A 23,598-nucleotide genomic window follows, 5' to 3' on the forward strand; every position below is an offset into this window, starting at 1 on the left:
GAGTGCTGCTGCTGTTGTTTAGCTGCTACGTCCTGTCCGACTCTTTTGCAACCCCATGGACGGTAGTCCACCAGGTTTCTCTTTCTATAGGATTTCCCGGGCAAGAATACTGGAGTGGGTTGCCATTTCCTGCTCCGGGGAATCTTCCCGACACAGTGACAGAACCTGAGTCTCCTGTGTTGGCAGGCGAATTCTTTACCACCGAGCTACCTGGGAAACATGCCAAATCTGTTTCGCATACAGAAGTTTTCTCTCACTGTAAAAGCTGTACAGTTACTATAAAAACATTACAAAACTGGCCAAACTAAAAAACAAGGAGGTATGAACAATGGCTATCTGCCTTTTCATATTATTTCTGATACACTAAGTTTATTTGTGCATATTAAAAAATGGGATCAAAGTATACATACTATTTTGTATATCATAAACATTTAAAAGTATCAATAAGCACTTCATCCTGTTTTTGGTAATTATATTTAGAATAAAGCACTAGGTTGCTGTTTCATTCTTTGTATTCTCTTCTTTTTTTCCTGTATGGTCTGGAATGTGAGTCTCAATCTGGCTGCACATTAGAAACTTTGCACTGATGTATCCCCAAATACTGAGCCAATTTTTCCTAGCAACAATTCTGTATTGTTCAATGTAGACTTTTATTCAACACTTTTTGCTCTTATTGCATAGAGACAGGTCTTCCTGTAGGTGACGTAAGAAGCAAATACTTTATTTTCTCTGAGCCTCCCACATGCTGTTTTTCCCTATTCAGCAATAGTTCATTCAAGTTCCATGTAGGTTTTCCTTTTATTTGCCCATAAACAAGGTGAGAAGTGCCCAGATTCAGTGGCTATAAACAGACAGCTGAAGGGGTGGTTTTTATATCCCACCCTTCTGTGTGGTGATCAAAACCAAATTTTAGCTGCAGAGCTGACAAACATGGTTTTAACCCCCCTTTTAATCCTCATATCCAGAAGCACCTACTGTAACCAATTCTGGAAACTTTCAGGACTCCATAGTGTAAAATGAGTTGCTTTGTGACCTACTAGTGCTCACTCCAGGGTCAACTCTCTACCATAACCTAAAAAATGATTTATCTGCTTTGCAGTTCTCCTAATTTTATTAACTGTCACCTTCCTTGGTATTTGTGCTTTTTCATTTTATCCTTTTACCGTCATTTTAATGAAGTTTGTAAAGTAAGCATAGATAAATGTATATGATCAATTTTTACTATGGATTACAGAAGGAGACAGCTTATTTATAAACTCAGTAGCCAAATTATATGTAAACAGATAACTGAAGTAAGGTATCCATTTATGGCTCTTTCAGCTTTAATTGACTACGCATTATGAAGAAACCGTAGTATAGGTTTTTGAAATCTACTTAATTTAATGAAAAAGCTTATCAAATGTCTCAATTCTCTAGAACATCTATTTCAATGACACTGTGCTAACTGTACATATCTTCTCTTCTTAGAATAACCACCTATCATTACATCTGTAAACAAAATAGACAATTTACTAACCTCTGCTTCTGTTGCTTGGGACTGTAAAAGCTGTCGTATACGAAGTATGTCCTTTTCTATTTGTTGAATTCTGGTTATTCTTCGCTAAAATAAAATAAGTAACCAAATTAGGTCTATTTTTATTAAAAACATTAGTTCTTAATATTAATTTAACATTAACCATTCTATGGTTACCATTTAAAAGCTTAGGATTATATAAAATCATTCTTTTTTTCTATACCAAATCGTTCTTATGTGAAAATTAGATACATACATATATACATATTCATATATGAGGGCATCAGTGGATCAGTTCAACTTTTTAACATATCTAACTTTATAAAACAGATCTCTAGATTTAGGAAAACTGTACAAATGCAAGTCATGTATCTACTTGGACCATAAAGAAAGGTGAGTGCTGAAGAATTGATGCTTCTGAACTGTGGTGTTGGAGAAGACTCTTGAGAGTCCCTTGGACTGCAAGGAGATCCAATCAGTCCATCCTAAAGGAAATCAATTCTGAATATTCACTGGAAGGACTGACGCTGAAGCTGAAACTCCAATACTTTGGCCATCTGATGCGAAGAGCCAAATCACTGGAAAAGACCCTGATGCTGGGAAAGATTAAAGGCAGAAGGAGAAGGGGACGACAGAGGATAAGATATGGTTAGATGGTATCATGGAATTCAATGGACATGAGTTTGAGCAAACTCAGGGAGATAGTGAAGGACAGGAAAGCCTGGCATGCTGCAGTTCAGAGTAGCAAAGTGTTGGACATGACTGAGCAACTGAACAACAAATGATACATAACAGTGTGAAATTGGTATTTAAAAGCTGTTCTCAAAAACTATTTCAAAAAGAAAATTACATCTGAATTTAAACTTTTATATTAATTCAGATGTCAGTACAGTAAAATGGGTTTATATAAAGTATGGCATCCTGTAAAGAGAAAGAGCATCTGAATTTTTTTAAGAAGCAACAGTATGTAAAAAATAATAATATTCCCCAAACTTATTCCTGTTACAGGTCAGCAGTACCTTTCAGAGTTAGCTTTCCCAAATACTTACTGCAGCTAAACATTATTCCCAACACTAAAAATTACAATGATGGTAAGAGTTACTGCTTCCCCCATATACTGAGATCTTCAAGTGAACACAAAGCAGTAACTACAGATCAAACAATGTGGAACTGAAAAATGTGGGAAATGTTTTCAAGTATACATGTTTTAAAAATAAGTACTGCTGATATTGTATCATCTGCCATAATTCCATAGTTGACATTGTAACATTGGTATAAAAAACTGTATTGTAAGGGTAATTGTTTCAATGAGGAAAAAGTGTCAGAAACTAGATGGAGTCATTTCCAAACTTTTTATGATTATGGACCCATCAATGAAAGATTTTTGAGCATGTATACTTCAATAGATAATTAAAGTGTTATAACGAACAGCTTTAAGTATATACAGCTAAAAAACTTACATACAAACTTACCCTTTGATCAAACATAGTTCTGTTTAAATACAATGTCCTTATGATTTTGTTGCCATAGCAGGAATGATTATTGTTGCTGCTTCATTATGATAAACAAACATGGAAAAGCTCAAAAAATTTGTGCTCACCGAAAAAGAAAACTTCCTCCCTCTGTCCCTCCTTTGTAACACTACAACTATGCTGATTCTCTAACATGATTCTGAAAATAGTGAACTTAAGGTAAATAATATTCTCTAATTAAGACATTTTACCATGTCCAATTTTCACCATGAAAATATGCTGAAGAAGAAGGACTTCTGGTAGCTCTCTAAAGATTCTGCAGAGATGAATGATCACTTCTATATCAGACAATAAATACATCCTGGCATTACAGAAACAACAAAACTATCTACACTTACTACTTTCATAATATTTCATTATTTTCCTCTCTTTATATAACCAGCTCCCCCTCACCAATAAAGTCCCAAGTCAAAATTTTTAATATTTAGAGGATGAAAACAGGAAAATATATCTAACATTCCTCTTCACAGAACTTTATTTCTGTATTGCTATTAGGTCACTAAACCCTGTAATCAAGTCATCACCTTGACGACTGCTTCCACAATAACCTGTGTGCTTTTGTTACTCAACATAAAATGGAAGAAGCCAGTAGCATTTCTTTCCATTCTCTATATGACAATCTTGAATACTTATGAAATTTAATTAAATGCAAAATGCTTACTTGTTCAGGCATACAGAGACGGTATGACTTTTGAAAAACTGGTATAAAAATTATATAGTAATATAGTTTGATATATATATATTGAAATTGCATTTAGAATCAAACTCCATACCCACCGGAGACACTCAGAGGGCTCAAACGAACTTTATGTGCACCAGGACCAAGAGACCCCACAGAGGCTGAGAAGGAACTGTGCTTGAGTATCTCCTGTGAACATACGGATCAGCAGTGATCTGCCTCAGAGGCAGGGGCTCTGGGTCCAGCAGACTTGGGTACTGCATAAGCCCTCTTGGAGGAGGCCGCCATTAACCCCACCATAGAGCAGCCAGAACTTACATAGGACTGGGGAAATGAGACTCCTGGAGGAAACAAACAGAACCTTGTGTGCACCAGGACCAAGGAGAAAGGAGATTGACCCAGACTTGCTCGTGAGTGTCCAGGAGTCTCCAGTGGAGGCGTGGGACGGTGGTGGCCTGCTGAAGGGCTGGGGGACTGAGCGTAGCAGGGCCTGCACGGGATCTTTTGAAGGAGGTCACCATTAACTTCATTACCTCCACCATAGTTTGCTGCTAAGTCACTTCAGTCGTGTCCAACTCTGTGCGACCCCATAGACGGCAGCCCATGAGGCTCCCCCGTCCCTGGGATTCTCCAGGCAAGAACACTGGAGTGGGTTGCCATTTCCTTCTCCAATGCATGAAAGTGAAAAGTGAAAGGGAAGTCGCTCAGTCGTGTCCAACTCTTCGCAACCCCATGGACTGCAGCCTACCAGGCTCCTCCATCCATGGGATTTTCCAGGCAAGAGTACTGGAGTGGGGTGCCATGGCCTTTGGCCCCAGGTATACAGCAGCGAGGGAACACAGCTCCACCCATCAACAGAAAATTGGATTAAAGATTTACTGATCCTGGCCCCGCCCCTCAGAACAAGACCCAGTTTCCCCCTCAGTCAGTCTTCCCATCAGGAAGCTTCTATAAGCCTCTTATCCTTCTCCATTAGAGAGCAGACAGACCAAAACCACAATCACAGAAAACTAACCGATCTGATCACATGAACCACAGCCTTGTCTAACTCAATTAAACTATGAGCCATGCCGTGTCAGGCCGCCCAAGACGGACGGATCATGGTGTCGAGTTCCGACAAAACATGGCCCACTGGAGAAGGGAATGGCAAACCACTTCAGTATTCTTGCTTTGAGAACCCCATGAACAGTATGAAAATGCAAAAAGATAGGATACTGAAAGATGAACTCCTGGGGTTGGTAGGTGCTCACTACGCTACTGGAAATAACTCCAGAAAGACTGAAGAGATGGAGCCAAAGCAAAAACAACATCCAGTTGTGGATGTGACTGGTGATGGAAGTAAAGTCCAATGCTGTAAAGAGCAATACTGCATAGCAATGTTAGGTCCATGAATCAAGGCAAATTGGAAGTGGTCAAACAGGAGATGGCCAAGAGTGAAATCAGCAAACTAAAATGGACCGGAATGGGTGAATTTAGCTCAGATGACCATTATATCTACTACTGTGGGCAGAAATCCCTTAGAAGAAATGGAATAGTCATCATAGTCAACAAAAGAGTCCGAAAGAGTACTTGATGCAGTCTCAAAAACGACAGAATAATCTGTTTGTTTCCAAGGCAAACCATTCAATATCACGGTAATCCATGTCTATGCCCTGAGCAGTAATGCTGAAGAAGTTGAAGTTGAATGGTTCTATGAAGACCTACAAGACCTTCTAGAACTAATACCCAAAAGAGATGTCCTTTTCATTACAGCAGACTGGAATGCAAGAGTAAGAAGTCAAGAAACACCTGGAGTAACAGGCAAATTTGGCCTTGGAGTACAGAATGAAGCAGGACAAAGGCTAATAGAGTTTTTCCGCACTGGTCATAGCAAATACCCTCTTCCAACAACACAAGAGAAGACTCTATATATGGATATCAGGAGATGGTCAACACCAAAATCAGACTGATTATATTCTTTGCATCCAAAGATGGAGAAGCTCTATACAGTCGGCAAAAGCAAGACCAGGAGCTGACTGTGACTCAGATCATGAACTCCTAACACCAAATTCAGACTTAAACTGAAGAAAGTAAGGAAAAACCACCAGACCAATCAGATATGACCTAAATCATATCCCTTATGATTATACAGTAGAAGTGATATACAGATTCAAGGGATTAGATCTGATAGAGTGCCTGAAGAACTATGGATGCATGTTCCTGATATTGTACAGGAAGGAGGGATCAAGACTATACCCCAAAAAAAGAAGTGCAAAAAGGCAAAATGGTTGTCTGAGGAGGCTTTACAAATAGCTGTGGAAAGAAGAGAAGTGAAAGGCAAAGGAGAAAAGGAAAGATATACCCATGTGAATGCAGAGTTCCAATGAATAGCAAGGAGAGATAAGAAAGCAATCCTCAGTGATCAGTGCAAAAAAACAGAGGAAAAGAACAGAAAGGGAAAGACTAGAGATCTCTTCAAGAAAATTACAGATACCACAGGAACATTTCAGGCAAAGATGGGCAAAATAAAGGACAGAAATGGTATGGACCTAACAGAAGCAGAAGATATTAAGAACAGGTGGCAAAAATACACAGAAGAACTGTACAAAAAAGATCTTCATGACCCAGATAATCATGATGATATGATCACTCACCTAGAGCCAGACATCCTGGAATGCGAAGTCAAGTGCGCCTTAGGAGGCATCACTACGAACAAAGCTAGTGGAGGTGATGGAATTCCAGTTGAGCTATTTCAAATCCTAAAAGATGATGCTGTGCAAGTGTTGCACTCAAAATGCCAGCAAATTTGGAAAACTCAGCAGTGGCCACAGGACTGGAAAAGTTCCCCTTTCATTGCAATCCCAAAGAAAGGCAATGCTGAAGAATGCTCAAACTACTGCACAATTGCACTCATCTCACGCGCTAGTAAAGTGATGCTCAAAATTCTCCAAGCTAGACTTGAACAGTATGTGAACTGTGAACTTCCAGATGTTCCAGCTGGCTTTAGACAAGCCAGAGGAACCAGATATCAAACTGCCAACACCCGTTGACTCACTGAAAAAGCAAGAGCATTCCAGAAAATCATCTAATGCTGTTTTATTGTCTATGCCAAAGCCTTTGACTGTGTGGATCACAACAAACTATGAAAAATTCTTAAAGAGATGGGAACACCAGACCACCTGACCTGCCTCTTGAGAAATCTGTATGCAGATCAGGAAGCAACAGTTAGAACTGGACATGGAACAACAGACTGGTTCCAAATAGGGAAAGGAGTACATCTAGGCTATATCTTGTCATCCTGTTTATTTAACTTCTATGCAGAGTACATCATGAGAAACGCTGGGCTGGATGAAGCACAAGCTGGAATCAAGACTGCTGGGAGAAAGATCAATAACCTCAGATATGCAGATGACACTACCCTTATGGCATAAAGCGAAGAAGAACTAAAGAGCCTGTCAATGAAAGCGAAAGAGGAGAGTGAAAAAGTTGGCTTAAAACTCAACATTCAGAAAATTAAGATCATGGCATCTGGTCCCATCACTTCATGGCAAATAGATGCGGAACAGTGGAAACAGTGACAGACCTTATTTTTGGGGGTTCCAAAATCACTGTAGAGGGTGACTGCAGCCATGAAATAAAAGACGCTTGCTCCTTGGAAGAAAATTTCTGACCCACTTAGATAGCATATTAAAAAGCAGAGACATCACTTTGCCAACAAAGGTCTGTCTAGTCAAAACTATTGTTTTTCCAGTAGTCATGTATGGATGTGAGAGTGGACTATAAAGGAAGCTGAGTGCTGAAGCATAGATACGTTTGAACGGTGGTGTTGGAGAAGACTCTTGAGAGTCCCTTGGACTGCAAGGAGATCCAACCAGTCTATCCTAAAGGAAATCAGTCCTGAATATTCATTGGAAGGACTGATGTTGAAGCTGAAACTCCAATCCTTTGGCCACCTGATGCAAAGAACTGACTTACTGGAAAAGTTTTATGAAGAATATGGGCAACAGAGGATGAGACCTTTGGATAGTATCACTGACTCATTGGACATGAATTTGAGCAAATTCTGGGAGCAAGTGAAGGACAGGGAAGCCGGGTGCGCTGTAGACCATGAGATTACAAACAGTTGAACATGACTTAACAACTGAACAACAAGAGTTTTATGAAGAATATTATAAAACTTTTCTGAAGGGCAATAAAATAAGACCCAAATGAATGGAGAGATATAAAACTAAACGGCACCCCACTCCAGTACTCTTGCCTGGAAAATCCCATGGACAGAGGAGCCTGGTAGGCTGTAGTCCGTGGGGTCACGAAGAGTCGGACACTTACTGAGTGACTTCACTTTCACTTTCATGAATTGGAGAAGGAAATGGCAACCCACTCCAGTGTTCTTGCCTGAATCCCGGGGATGGTGGAGCCTGGTAGGCTGCCATCTGTGGGGTCGCACAGAGTCAAACTTGACTGAAGTGACTTAGCAGCAGCAGCAATATCTAATATTTACTTGGAATTTGCGAAATTCCAAGGGTTTTATGCATATTAACTCATTTAATCCTCACATGTTTAAATGGAATCATTTTCTACATTTTACCAATGAGAAAACTGAGGCAGAGTTTAAACAAGATCACCGCGCTGATAAGTGACAGGTAGGGAATTAGAATCCAGAGAACAACCAAGATCCAATCTTCATACTGTAAAGATATACATTCTCCTTAAATTCATTTATAAATTCAATGTAATTCTAATCAAAAGTCAATAAGGTTCTTCCTTGAATAAAATAAGCTGATACTAAATTTCAAATAAAAGAGTAACAATACAGATGATAAACCCATTTTTACAAACGTAAATACGCAGGACTCATAATACAAGACTTAAAATTAATAAAATTATAGCAAATAAAACAAGTGTGGTATCAAGAGAAGGTAAAACAGACTAATGGAACAGAGTTCACAAATATTCAGCAAATACAACGTCTCATATGCCAAAAACAGCATTACTAATCCATGGGGAAACAGAAGCACATCCAATAAATGATAACGGAAAATTTAGTTAACAACATAAATGTATATCTATCTGTACGTATCTGTATGTGTGTATATATCACTAGTGAAAGTGAAGTTGCTCAGTCGCGTCTGACTCTTTGCGACCCAATGGACTGTAGCCTACCAGGCTCCTCTGTCCATGGGATTTTCCAGGCAATAGTACTGGAGAGGATTGCCATTTCCTTCTCCAGGGGATCTTCCTGACCCAGGGATCGAACCCGGGTCTCCCTCATTGTAGAGAGACGTTTAACCGTCTGAGCCACCAGGGTATTGAATAGAAATTATACTGCATATAATATAAACTAAATATATACACACATATAAAAATCATATGCACGAGTGTGTATTTAGATATATAAAAATTAGATTCCTACCTCTTAAAAGTAAAAAATGATGCTGTGTAAGTGCTGCACTCAATATGCCAGCAAATTTGGAAAACTCAGCAGTGGCCACAGGACTGGAAAAGGTCCGTTTTCATTCCAATCCCAAAAGACAATGCCAAAGAATGCTCAAACTACCGCACAACTGCACTCATCTCACACGCTAGTAAAGTAATGCTCAAAATTCTCCAAGCCAGGCTTCAGCAGTATGTGAACCGTGAACTTCCAGATGTTCAAGCTAGTTTTAGAAAAGGCAGAGGAACCAGAGATCAAATTGCCAACATCCACTGGATCACTGAAAAAGCAAGAGAGTTCCAGAAAAACATCTATTTCTGCTTTACTGACTATGCCAAAACCTTTGACTGTGAGGATCACAATAAACTGTGGAAAATTCTGAAAGAGATGGGAACACCAGACCACCTGACCTGCCTCTTGAGAAACTTGTATGCAGGTCAGGAACCAACAGTTATCACTGGACATGGAAGAACAGACTGGTTCCAAATTGGGAAAGCAGTATGTCAAGGCTGTATCTTGTCTCCGTGTTTATTTAACATATATGCAGAGTACATCATAAGAAACACTGGGCTGGATGAAAACAAGCTGCAATCAAGATTGCTGGGAGAAATACCAATAACCTCAGATATGCAGATGATACCACCCTTATGGCAGAAAGTAAGGAAGAACTAAAGAGCCTCTTGATGAAAATGAGAGAGGAGAGTGAAAAAGTTGGCTTAAAGCTCAACATTCAGAAAATTAAGATCATGGCATCTGGTCCCATCACTTCATGGGAAATAGATGGGGAGACAGTGGAAACAGTAGCTGACTTTATTTTCTTGGGCTCCAACATCACTGCAGATGGTGACTGCAGCCATGAAATTAAAAGATACTTACTCCTCAGAAGGAAAGTTATGACAAACCTAGATAGCACATGTAAAGCAGAGACATCACTTTGCCAACAAAGGTTTGTCTGGTCAAGGCTATGGTTTTTCCAGTAGTCATGTATGGATGTGAGAGTTGGACTATAAAGAAAGCTGAGCACCGAAGAATTGATGCTTTTGAACTGTGGTGTTGGAGAAGACTCTTGAGAGTCCCTTGGACTGTGAGGAGAGCCAACCAGTCCATTCTGAAGGAGATCAGCCCTGGGAGTTCTTTGGAAGGAATGATGCTAAAGCTGGAACTCCAGTACTTTGGCCACCTCATGTGAAGAGTTGGCTCATTGGAAAAGACCCTGATGCTGGGAGGGATTGGGGGCAGGAGGAGAAGGGGACGACAGAGGATGAGATGGTTGGATGGCATCACCAACTCAATGAACATGAGTTTGGGTAAACTCTGGGAGCTGGTGATGGACAGGGAGGCCTGGTATGCTGCGGTTCATGGGGTTGCAAAGAGTCGGACACAACTGAGTGACTGAACTGACTGACCTCTAAAACATATATGATAGTAAATTTGAGATAAATTAAAGATCTAGTTGAAAAAGAAAACATTAGATTTACTAGAAAAAAAATGAGGGTACATTTAAAGATAGGAAAAGATGTAAAAATAGGTGGAAGAAAGCAGGAATATGACAATATAATTAATTTAGCATTACAATAAAAACTAGTTTTTTGTTCTCATTAAGCTAAAGTAGGTAACAGATTTGGCAGGGAAGGGTTGTGAAATACATCATGTATTGGGTATTAAGATGGGTATTAAACATATATTAAAATATCTCAAGTATATATGAATAAGACATCTAATAATATGAAAAAACAGCAAAAAGAAAATCTAAAAGTCTAATACATACATGAAAAGATATTCAACTTCAGTTACTCATGAAAGTATAAACTAAATGACAAGATAATTGTTTCACATGCCCATTGACTGTTAATTATAAAGTTTGACTCAATTTCTGAAGAAAAAAAAAACAACAGTCAAAGGAAACAGAATAATCATATACTCCTGGGAGGAATGTAAACTGATAAAATCATTTTGAGTGCAATCTGGCAAACACTATTCAGAACACTCCTACCTTAGGGCCAGGTATGTATGCCAGAGCAGAGATCAGCAAGTTACAGCTTGCCAGTCATGTGTGTCTATGGATTAAGTTTTACTGACACACAGCAACGCTCATTTGCTCATATACTGCTGTCTATGGTTGCTTTCTTGCTACAAAGGCAGAGTTGAGTAGTCGCAACAGACCACATGGTCCACGAAGTCTAAAATACTGACCATATAGCCCCCTAAGAAAAAGACTGTTGACCTAGAAAAACTTTTGTGCACATTTATAGGATATGGATAAATATGTTTATCAGAGTTGTTGTAACAGTGGGAAATTATAAACAACCTAAGTATCTGTGAACCAGAAAACAGGTAAAGCTACACAGAACTATGTCATCCATGTATTTATAAAACATTACAGCAGTACAGAAGTATAAGTAACCTTCACCCTACCAATCCCCAACTCCCAGAAAAAGCTCTTATGAACAACTCGATGTACATTTATCCAACCTTTTCTTACACGCATAGAGAGTAGGGAGCACCATACTAGGTGCCCAAATTTGTGCTGAACAAATAAAGAAACAAATAAACAAATAACCAAACTGTTAACGGAGATAGCTAGAGACTAATTCAAACAGGCATGGGCAAGAGTGGAGTTTGTTTCAATTTCCCCTGAACTGTTCAACAGTCATTTGCATGGGTTTTATTGGTCATCTGTATTTTCTTTTCAATAAACTGAATGATTACATCCTCTGCCCATATAAAAAGAGTTGTCTTTTTCTTATTAGTTTGTAGAATTCTTACAGTACAGGGATATTAAACCTTTCTCCCTTGATGTGCTCCCAGATGAATGCTTTTAAAATTTTACAAAGTAAATCCTCTGCCCTCCTATTGCTTTTGAGTTTCCAATCTTAAGATCTCTCTTGTCCTAGTTTCTTCTATTAACTTTATTTTTTACATTTAGATACGTAACTCACCTGTAACTGTTCATGCACAAGATGTGAGGTAGGGATCTACGTTCATTTCTGTACTACCAGATAGGGCTTCCCTGGTGGCTCAGTAGTAAAGAATCCGCCTGCCAGTGCAGGAGATGTGGGTTCCATCCCTGGGTCGGGAAGATCCCCTGGAGAAGGAAATGGCAACCCACTCCAGTATTCTTGCCTGAGAAATCCCCTGGACAGAGAAGCCTGATGGCCTACAGTTCACGGGGTCACAAAAGAGTCGGACATGACTTAGTGATTAAAAGACAACTACCACCAAAAAGGTTTCTAGTTATTATCCATGTGTTCACTGAGTTATTTACCACTCCCCACCCCCCCTGCCCCAAACCTGCAACTTTTATCATTAAAAGATTCCAGATTCCCTTCCTCTTTTTCTAGTCTCTATTCTATTTGCCTACGTCTATTCCTGTGCTATTAATATCATACTGTGATTACTGCAACACCTGTACAGTAAATTTTACCAAATGGTAAGGTAAATCCTCACTCATTATAATTTTCTTAAATACTTTTGGAAATTCTTACTTTACAAACTTAAGAATAATTTTTCTGGGCTCTAAAAAAACTAAGATTATGACTGGAATCATATTATATTTCTCTATCAACTTTTTAAAGAAGACATCATTAGGATATTAAAATCTTCTCACCTAGGAATCTTATTTATTTTTAGCAACAGAGACATCAATGGTTTAATGGAAGGGGGATCTTACACACCTGAAACAAGGTCCTGGAGTGATACCCTACCATGTGCGACGGACTGCAGGCAGGACACGCAGCAGGCTTCCCTCTCGGGTGGAAGGGGAGATTGCCAGTTATAGAGTGAGGTCGGGTTGGCTCATTAGTCACCAGGGAAACCAGCAGAGGGGGAAAGCCCTTCACTGCCCCAGTGATAAGCACAGTCAATAGCTGGGGCCAGGGGCAAGTGTGTGGGAAGGTCAGTCTTGTATGCGGGGTGCAGGGGAAGCAGGCACTCAGAGGATGTACAGACAGCAAGAGAACAGCCGGCTCGAGTGGTCTGACTACTCACTTCACTCCATACCCTGCAGGAACCTTACAATCTTAGCTGGCCTCTCTTTTGCGATATCCCTGGCATCACTGCAACCAGGTAACACAAACACAACGCTTCTCTACTTTCAAGGCTACACGGTGTGTCCTTCAGCAATTTTATATTTCTCTTCATGTGGGTCTGTTTTTGGTATTTTAAAGTTTCCTGTCATTATGAAGAGATCCTTCTATCCAATTGCCATTTCCAAATGGTAGCCATTGCTAATAGAGAAACACTAATTTATCTTAACTCCAGCCACCTTACTGAGTTCTCTCATTAGCTAAAATACTTTCTGGCTCTTCGCCATGGCTTTTCTAGGTAGACAACTATATAATTCACAAATGACAATTATTTGGTCTCTTCTGGTTGGAAAACAGTGCAGTAAACAACTTGTTTTCTTTCTACCTGAATTAGTGGAACCTCCAAACAAAGTAACAGTGATGACAGCAAGCAGCAACCCATGTTAATGACTGCAACGGTAACAATCTAATTACTTCTCTATTTTCTCAATCTAATGTAATGTTGGCTTCTGTTTCTGGTACATAATTATTGTTTTAAAAAACTTTCACTCTACTTTTATTTTACTTGGAATTTTTATCCATCTTTTTTGCTTGCAAAGGAGGTACCACATTTTTTTCTCATGGCCTCAGGCCTTCTTGGAATTCACTTCCATGTTCATTAGCTGGCCATTCTAGTCTTACATGTTGAGTCACTCAAGCAGAGTTACAAGGGAAAGAATTACTATGGACAATTATTTTCATTATTCCCATTACCTAATTATTAATATTTGTAACAGCTGCATACTACTAATTTAATAACTACCCAAATGATGGACACTGAAATTGTCTCTCTCTGTAAGTGTCTTACAAATAGTGTTGCAATGAATATCATAAAATCTGTACTTATATTCTTGCTGCTTTAAGTAGACATTCCTGGAGGACGTATTCTGAGAGTCTTACAGAATTACTAGGTCAGAGGGTACAAACATTTTAACTTTGACAGGAAGTGCTACAGAGTCCTTCAGGATTGTACCAGTTTATTCTTACAACAGGCAGACGACAACGCTTCGTATTACAGTCTCTCACAATCTCACCAGTATTACATGACACTAAACTTTAAAGCTTTTGCCAGTCTGATAGGCAGAAAATTAACCAACCAAACAATAAACCACCACCACTAACAAAAAACAACATTATTTTATGTTACTTTTGCCTAATGACTAGTGATGTTTAAGCATCTTCTCACAATTATTTATTAACCACTTGTACTTTTGTGATGGGACTACTCATACCTTTTGATTATTTTCCTCTTTGGTTGTCTTGTTTTCAATTGATTTGTAGGTGCTCCCTGTATATTAGGGATATTAACTCCTCATATGTACTACAAATACTTCCATTTTTGCTTTGTGTACAATATTTCTTTAACCCTAACCTTAATATATTTCCAGAATAAATGAATGTTTGTTGTATTTATAAAATATGGACTAAAAATTCCTTAAAATATTAACTAGCAAAAGAAGAACACTATATTCCAGAACAAAATTAAAATGAATACATCTGCACATATCTGAACAAAATGGCCAAGAAAGAACTCAAGTTAATCTGTTCTACAGTAAGCTGTCTGGAATATACTTATTTATATTTATATATTAATACAGAAATTTTCATATCTGCATCTCATTTCTTAAGTACCTCTAAAACAAATCCCTGGTAGTTCAGAGGTTAAAGCATCTGCCTGCAATGCAGGAGACCCAGGTTCGATCTCTGGGTTGGGAAGATCCCCTAGAGAAGGAAATGGCAACCCACTCCAGTATTCTTTTCTGGAGAATCCTATGGACAGAGGAGCCAGGTGGGCTACAGTCCACGGGGTCGCAAAGAGTCGGACATGACTGAGCGACTTCACTTCACTTCACTTCTAAAACAAACACATTAACAGATATGGAAAAACATGCATACAGTATTTCATAAGTTCACATTCTAAAAACGTAAATTCCACTGGAGAAGGGAATGGCAAACCACTTCAGTATTCTTGCCTTGAGAACCCCATGAACAGGATGAAAAGGCAAAGTGATAGGATACTGAAAGAGGTACTCCCCAGGTCAGTAGGTGTCCAATATGCTACTGGAAGTGAGTGGAGAAATAACTCCAGAAAGAATGAAGGGATGGAGCCAAAGCAAAAACAGTACCCAGTTGTGGATGTGACTGGTGATAGAAACAAGATCCGATGCAGTAAAGAGCAATATTGCATAGGAACCTGGAATGTCAGGTCCATGAATCAAGGCAAATTGGAAGTGGTCAAACAGGAGATAGCAAGAGTGAACGTTGACATTCTAGGAATCAGCGAACTAAAATGGACTGGAATGGGTGAATTTAACTCAGATGACCATTATATCTACTATTGCGGGAAGGAATCCCTCAGAAGAAATGGAGTAGCCATCATGGTCAACAAAAGAGCCCGAAATGCAGTACTTGGATGCAATCTCAAAAACGACAGAATGATCTCTGTTCATCTCCAAGGCAAACCATTCAATATCACAGTAATCCAAGTCTATGCCCCAACCAGTAACGCTGAAGAAGCTGAAGCTGAATGGTTCTATGAAGACCTACAAGACCTTTAAGAACTAACCGCCAAAAAAGCTGTCCTTTTCATTCTAGCGGACTGGAATGCAAAAGTAGGAAGTCAAGAAACACCTGGAGTAACAGGCAAATTTGGCCTTGGAATGTGGAATGAAGCAGGGCAAAGGCTAACAGAGTTTTGCCAAGAAAATGCACTGGTCATAGCAAACACCCTCTTCCCACAACACAAGAGAAGACTCTACACATGGACATCACCAGATGGTCAACACCGAAATCAGACTGATTATATTCTCTGCAGCCAAAGATGGAGAAGCTCTATACAGTCAACAAAAAACAAGACCAGGAGCTGACTGTGGCTCAGATCATGAACTCCTTATTGCCAAATTCAGACTCAAATTGAAGAAAGTAGGGAAAACCACTAGACCATTCAGGTATGACTTAAATCAAATCCCTTATGATTATACAGTGGAAGTGAGAAATAGATTTAAGGGCCTAGATCTGATAGAGTGCCTGGTGAACTATATGGAATGAGGTTCATGACATTGTACAGGAGACAGGGATCAAGACAATCCCCATGAAAAGAAATGCAAAAAAGCAAAATGGCTGTCTGGGGAGGCCTTACAAATAGCTGTGAAAAGAAGAGAAGTGAAAAGCAAAGGAGAAAAGGAAAGATATAAGCATCTGAATGCAGAGTTCCAAAGAATAGCAGGAAGAGATAAGAAAGCCTTCTTCAGCGATCAGTGCAAAGAAATAGAGGAAAACAACAGAATGGGAAAGACTAGAGATCTCTTCAAGAAAATTAGAGATACCAAGAGAACATTTCATGCAAAGATGGGCTCGATAAAGGACAGAAATGGTCTGGACCTAACAGAAGCAGAACATATTAAGAAGAGATGGCAGGAATACACAGAAGAACTGTACAAAAAAGATCTTCACGACCTGGATAATCACGATGCTGTGATCACTCATCTAGAGCCAAACATACTGGAATGTGAAGTTAAGTGGGCCTTAGAAAGCATCACTACAAACAAAGCTAGTGGAGGTGATGGAATTCCAGTTGAGCTATTTCAATCCTGAAAGATGATGCTGTGAAAGTGCTGCACTCAATATGCCAGCACATTTGGAAAACTCAGAAGTGGCCACAGAACTGGAAAAGGTCAGTTTTCATTCCAATCCCAAAGAAAGGCAATGCCAAGGAATGCTCAAACTACTGCACAATTGCACTCATCTCACATGCTAGTAAAGTAATGCTCAAAATTCTCCAAGCCAGGCTTCAGCAATATGTGAACCGTGAACTTCCTGATGTTCAAGCTGGTTTTAGAAAAGGCAGAGGAACCAGAGATCAAATTGCCAACATCTGCTGGATCATGGAAAAAGCAAGAGAGTTCCAGAAAAACATCTATTTCTGCTTTATTGACTATGCCAAAGCCTTTGACTGTGAGGATCACAATAAACTGTGGAAAATTCTGAAAGACATGGGAATACCAGACCACCTAACCTGCCTCTTGAGAAATCTGTATGCAGGCCAGGAAGCAACAGTTATCACTGGACATGGAACAACAGACTGGTTCCAAATAGGAAAAGGAGTCCGTCAAGGCTGTATATTGTCACCCTGCTTATTTAACTTATATGCAGACTACATCATGAGAAACGCTGGACTGGAAGAAGCACAAGCTGGAATCAAGATTGCCGGGAGAAATATCAATAACCTCGGATATGCAGATGACACCACCCTTATGGCAGAAAGTGAAGAGGAACTAAAAAGCCTCTTGATGAAAGTGAAAGAGGAGAGTGAAAAAGTTGACTTAAAGCTCAACATTCAGAAAACGAATATCATGGCATCTGGTCCCATCACTTCATGGGAAATAGACGGGGAAACAGTGTCAGACTTTATTTTGGGGGGCTCCAAAATCACTGCAGATAGTGACTGCAGCCATGAAATTAAAAGACGCTTATTCCTTCAAAGAAAAGTTATGACCAACCTAGATAGCATATTCAAAAGTGGAGACATTACTTTGCCGACTAAGGTCCGTCTAGTCAAGGCTATGGTTTTTGCAGTGGTCATGTATGGATGTGAGAGTTGGACTGTGAAGAAAGGTGAGTGCCGAAGAATTGATGCTTTTGAACTGTGGTGTTGGAGAAGACTCGAGAGTCCCTTGGACTGCAAGGAGATCCAACCAGTCCATTCTGAAGGAGATCAGCCTTGGGATTTCTTTGGAAGGAATGATGCTAAAGCTGAAACTCCAGTACTTTGGCCACCTCATGCAAAGAGTTGACTCACTGGAAAAGACTTTGATGCTGGGAGGGATTGGGGGCAGGAGGAGAAGGGGACGACAGAGGATGAGATGGCTGGATGGCATCACTGACTCAATGGACTTGAGTCTGAGTGAACTCCAGGAGTTGGTGATGGACAGGGAGGCCTGGTGTGCTGCGATTCATGGGGTCGCAAAGAGTCGGACACGACTGAGCGACTGAACTGAACTGAGCTGAACTGAAACTCATATAAACCAGAGTAAAATTTCTCATAGTTTTTCTATCAACATACAAACAAAATCTGCCTGGTATTTTAAAATAATTTCATGAAAACACCAACTGTTATAAATACTAAATCTGTATTAATTGTATCATATAATTTAAAGTATTTCTGGAAATTCATTATATATTCTTGATTCCATGCCACTTATATGGTGATAAATGCCTTCTCCCAATACGTAACTTATCTTTTCACCATTTTTGTTCTTTTGGCTGTGCCACTTGGCTTGTGGGGTCTTAGTACTCTGACCACAGCTGGAACTCAGGGCCTGGCAGTACGAGCACTGAGTCCAGACCGATGGACAGACAGGTAGTTCCCAAATGTGTTTTTTCCCCTTTTCATTTTCTTTAAGGTGCCTAATAAAGATAAACTCTTAATTTTAAAGTAGTAAAATTTTACCAATCTTTACAATTAGTCTAATGTCTTAAGAAATCCTTTCTTATCCCAATATTCTTTACGTAGTTGAGGGTAGAAACATGGGAATGTTCTCCATCCAATTCGTTTCTCTTCCCAATGTTCTCTACATATGTTTCTCTCTTTGAATGAGACTTACCTTTTTTAATATTCTGGGTTTCATTATACAAACACAGAAGTAAAAATCTCAGAGGATAACTAAAATTAGCTAGCAACTAGTAAGACGACCAGAATCGAATTCTTTTTCCCTCTTATAATTCCAAGGCATAATGGAACAGTATCAGAGAACTGAAATATGAGGGCAGAATTATGTGAATACTGGTTATGCTTCCCAGCAGCCATAGTAAATTATTCTTATTTTGAACTAGTGCCAAAGTAAAGACAGACTTTAAAATATCTTTAATAATAAAACTTAACCAAAGTTAACAGAGCTGTAATTCATTAGATTCTTCATAGAAATCTAGCTATTACTGTTTCGTAGTTTAATAATAAATGTTACCTGTGCTCGTTTTTCCATATCCTGGCAAGTACCTAGCTGTTCTTCCATTGCAACTCTGATTTGCCTTGCCTCATATTCCAACTGCCTTCTGGTCATATCTGTTTGTAAGGAAAACTAAAACCACAAATAAAATGGAAATGTTAATATCTTGTGTTTATCAGTAAAAATAAAAAAGCATAGAAGTATCAATAAAGAAAATGAATAAACAGATACATGTTATTATATATGAGAAAATTATTTTTTACTCTAAGAAGTCCTAAAACTTGATCAGTGTGAGGCTCAGCCTGGGTTTCTGATGTGAAGTGAAGAGTTGAAACACTTTCATTTCCCCACAATCACAAATAGTTTTAATTAAATTGTACTAGCTCTTTAAAATATATTTATATATTGGTCCAGTTAAGGTAAGCCTAATTTTAGTTAACTTACAATTCTTCTGCCCTGAAGAAGCACTACTTTGAATTATTAAAAATTGGAATATTAATGTGGACAAAATAGAAAAATCAAGAATCAGGCCCATCATCCTTAAGTTGATACCTCACTTTAGGATTGTTATATGCATATAGACTAAACTGAGAGAACTTTCCCACATGTAAAATGAAGAAGACAGAATAAAGAAAAGCTTTTACATAATACAATCATAAATTGCGAGACAACACAAACTTTTTGGTAAAAATATAAATATGAACCAAAGTTGAAACAAACCAAAAAAAGTACTTCTTCATGGAGTGGGTGTTAGTACATTCAAAACTTTATTAGCCCTCTAACTACAATTCCAGACGCTGTGGTAACTGCTAGGTATAAAAAATGATGAAAAGAAGAAGGCAAAGAAACTTACAAAGACATGCTCCAAGGCTGAAAAAATGACCAGGCAAAATGACAGGTGACAGTTATAATGGACCATGAAGGGAATAATCAAGTGCTGTAGATTTTTCATGCTCTATAAGTCCAATAAAAAGGTGCTTGTGGACAATTCCCTGCAGGTCCAGGGGTTAGGATTCCATGCGCTCACTGTCAAGGACACAGGCCTGATCCCTGATCAAGAAGCTAAGACCTTACATACACACATACTCACACACACAAAAGCTGCATGTGTATGTGTCTGACTCAGAATAGCATTCTGTAGGCCTAAGAATCCCAAACTGTGTTGTCTGGTAAGTTAGAGGAGCTTTTACCCTTTTCCCTTGCAATATACAGATGACACACGCAGAATGTGTTCCTATAGGCATATCTACATTATGTGTTGCAACACAGCTGAAACAGTCTGCATGCTGTGAGTCATGTTATAACTACACTTATCTGTCCTCCACTTCTAAAAATCCCTTGCACAAAAGGTTGAAGATGACACATTATGGTACAATAATGTGGTTTAGATCTGATGTTTTAAGCAATGCCTAGTAACCTGGTAAGTATTTCCATATGAAAGCGTTCTTAACCTGGCTTCCCAATATAAAATAAATATTTTGTGAATTTAAAAATATTTATGAAATATAAGCAATTTACATTTGCTAATGTTGCCTAATGGTCTATAATGTCTTACATATCCTCTTAAATAAATGTGACTGACTATATGGTAAATTAATATGGGAATGATTTGACAACTGATCTTTGTTTCAGGTATTAACCAATTGCTCTTGAACTGTTTCACACACAACTGCATGCAGACAGCCGTACTCTAAATACTGTGCATTTTAATCACCAAAGTGAATGTTAAGCAAAACAGCGCTTTAACATTAAGAGCAAAGATCCCTCCAAACCCTCCTGAGCTCCTAACCCTCACACGTCAACACTCTCTATGAACTGTTCCTTCATTTGTGGTGTCTCCTGAGCCCCCAGAAGGATGTTAAGGACATTGTCAGGAAGGGAGATTCCTTCCCTCTCACAAACCTGGATAAGTTTGTGCTCACGAGGCTGAGCACTAGTTCTAGCTCCCGCCAGACAATGCCCACGCAGGAGACTGATTAACTGTGTGTTTTGGAAAAGGTTTTTCCTTTGTTGTACTTTTTGTTTTATTATGTCCTCTCAAAACTTTATTAGAAAATGAAAGATCTAAGCTAAGAGTGGAAGATTAATTTTAATTGGCCTATTAAATTGTTTTAAAATTTATGGGTGACAGTTAAAGTCTTATTTAAAATTATTAATGTATTTCAGAAATGTTCTTATACGTGTCATCCCATGAATAGAACAGTTAACTTGGAGAGGTTGGGTAGGGAGGGAGAGGCTGACAGAATTAAGTTATTTTTTACATAGTTACATTAGCAAAACAAACAACTTTTAGTGCTTGCAAAAAGCCCTAACGTCTGTGCGAACAGCTACTGTCATTTACAATAACTAGAACAGGACTCAAGTTATCTCAAAGATACTTTCATTGCAAAAACCATCTGCCATGAGTCCTGTAATATAGTTCAAAAAACAGACAGATGGTGATAAACATTTCTACAGAGTATCTTTGGTAATTCAACACATCTAATAAAAAACCTAATTGAATCCTGAATCTTTTAGTTGTATCATCTTTATATACAAAATTCACTGACTATGTATTTATGTTGAAGTTGGATAAAGCATATTACAGTTATAAACTTAGATATACTTTCAGATATAAAAATGTTATTTTGTCAAGTTACTTACATTTTCAGTTAAAGGAAGGCTATCTATTCTCTTAGTGAGATTCTGAAGTTGAGCATAATACCAGTCTTTTTCTTTTTCTTCTTTGTCAAGGTCAGCAAGAAGCAATGATCTGTTTTTCAAAAAAAGTTAAGTTTACACAATGTTAATACAGAGCACATAACAGCAACTCTTATAAGCTATAAATGTAATGTTTTCTATTTAAAGTAATATAATGAATAAGTAAGAATTTTACTAATTTGAGATTTCTGAAGGTGGGACTTATAGTCATTAAAATTTGAATATTAAAAGTTTTAAACTTTTTCAGCTAAATAAGATGGCAACCATTCTTACTAGAATATTTACATTTCAACCAAATGCTTTCTTCACATTTATTTACAGCCTAAGAATTCGATGTTGGTATACAGTAAAAAGTACAGATTTAATAAAACTCAGATCTAAGAATAAAAAGTATAATAAAGGAGCAAAGAAAAGCAGTAATTATGCAAAAAATAAATCTGGAGTATAGGGAACTACTGCACGTAGCTTTCAGCTTCTTCCTGGTTGAAATAAGAAATATATTATCACTGTGTATAAGAGGAGGTTGTTCTGAGGGAGAGAAGCATTTTCTTAGGCTTGGAATCTGAAGATGAACTTGTTACATAATTTCTGACAACCCAATCAATGATGTCCTCAATAACAATCTATATCAATACTCTGTATCTGATCAATATAAACATAATGCAAAATAAAGTGTTAAGAGGAAAAAATCAGTAGGTACAATAGTATTAAAGATCCTGCATGGCTCAGAGGGTAAAGCGTCTGCCTGCAATGTGGGAGACCTGGGTTCAATCCCTGTGTTGGGAAGATGCCCTGGAGAAGGAAATGGCACCCCACTCCAGTACTCTTGCCTGGAAAATCCCATGGACAGAGAAGCCTGGTAGACTCCAGTCCATGGGATCGCAAAGAGTCGGACACGACTGAGCGGCTTCACTTTCACAAGAAGTATATGATCTATGTTCTTTTGTGTGACTCTTTCCCTAAGCGACCGCTATTATTCTTGTATTTATTTCCAGAGACATTCTATAAAAATGAAAGAATATATGTGTGTATATGTACACGTACATTTTAAAACATAAATAATAGCATATTATTATCTGTGTTGTCATAACTTTTTACCACTTAAAAGTCTATCTTGCAGATCATTCTTGTATCAGAATATAAAGAGGTCCTATGTGTTTTTCTGCTAGCTGCAAAGATATTTATGAATCCATACAAGAATAAACAATAACTGGTTCTATGTTAGAGGGCATTTAGGGTCTTTTTTTTTTTTTCCATTTAGGGTCTTTCTAATCTTTTGCTATTATACATATATCCTTATATGTAACTTCATTGTACAAATATGCAAGCATGTATAGATGACAAATTCCTAGGATATCTAAATTTTTAACTTACTGTCCTTACTAGATATTGTACCAATTTATGCTTCTGCCACCTTTGACAATCTAAATGCTTTATCAAACTTTTAAGATCCTTTTACATTTCTAGGGTTTAAAAAATGGTATATCATTATGGACTTCCTTGTTTCTGGCCACGCTATACAGCTTGTGGGATCTTAGTTTCCAGACCACAGATGGAACCCCAGCTCACGGCATTAGAAGTGCAGAGTCCTAACTACTGGACCAAAAGGGAATTTCCTATTCCTAAGGTTTTAATTTGATTTCTTTTAGTATGGGTAAGGGGAAACATTTTTCCAAGTTTAAAATCCATTTTTATTTCCTTCTCTGTGGCTTTTTCTTATTTACAGGACCTCTTCTGCGTTAAGAATGATAG

At 38.4% G+C, this 23,598-nt stretch overlaps 1 protein-coding gene across 1 annotated transcript in view; it reads right to left on the reverse strand.

Annotated features, from left to right (window-relative positions):
• APC (APC regulator of WNT signaling pathway) overlaps positions 1 to 23,598 on the reverse strand; it is a 134,714-nt gene that overhangs the window by 41,855 nt on the left and 69,261 nt on the right. The window contains exons 4-6 of the mRNA XM_052646250.1: positions 21,790 to 21,898; positions 19,165 to 19,278; positions 1,517 to 1,600 (exon numbers count right to left, since the gene is read on the reverse strand). Coding sequence (XP_052502210.1) covers positions 1,517 to 1,600; positions 19,165 to 19,278; positions 21,790 to 21,898 — 307 coding nt within the window. The remainder of the gene's footprint in view (positions 1 to 1,516; positions 1,601 to 19,164; positions 19,279 to 21,789; positions 21,899 to 23,598) is intronic.

The sequence above is a fragment of the Budorcas taxicolor genome, chromosome 10 (assembly GCF_023091745.1).
Source record: "Budorcas taxicolor isolate Tak-1 chromosome 10, Takin1.1, whole genome shotgun sequence".
NCBI classification, from domain to species: domain Eukaryota; kingdom Metazoa; phylum Chordata; class Mammalia; order Artiodactyla; family Bovidae; genus Budorcas; species Budorcas taxicolor.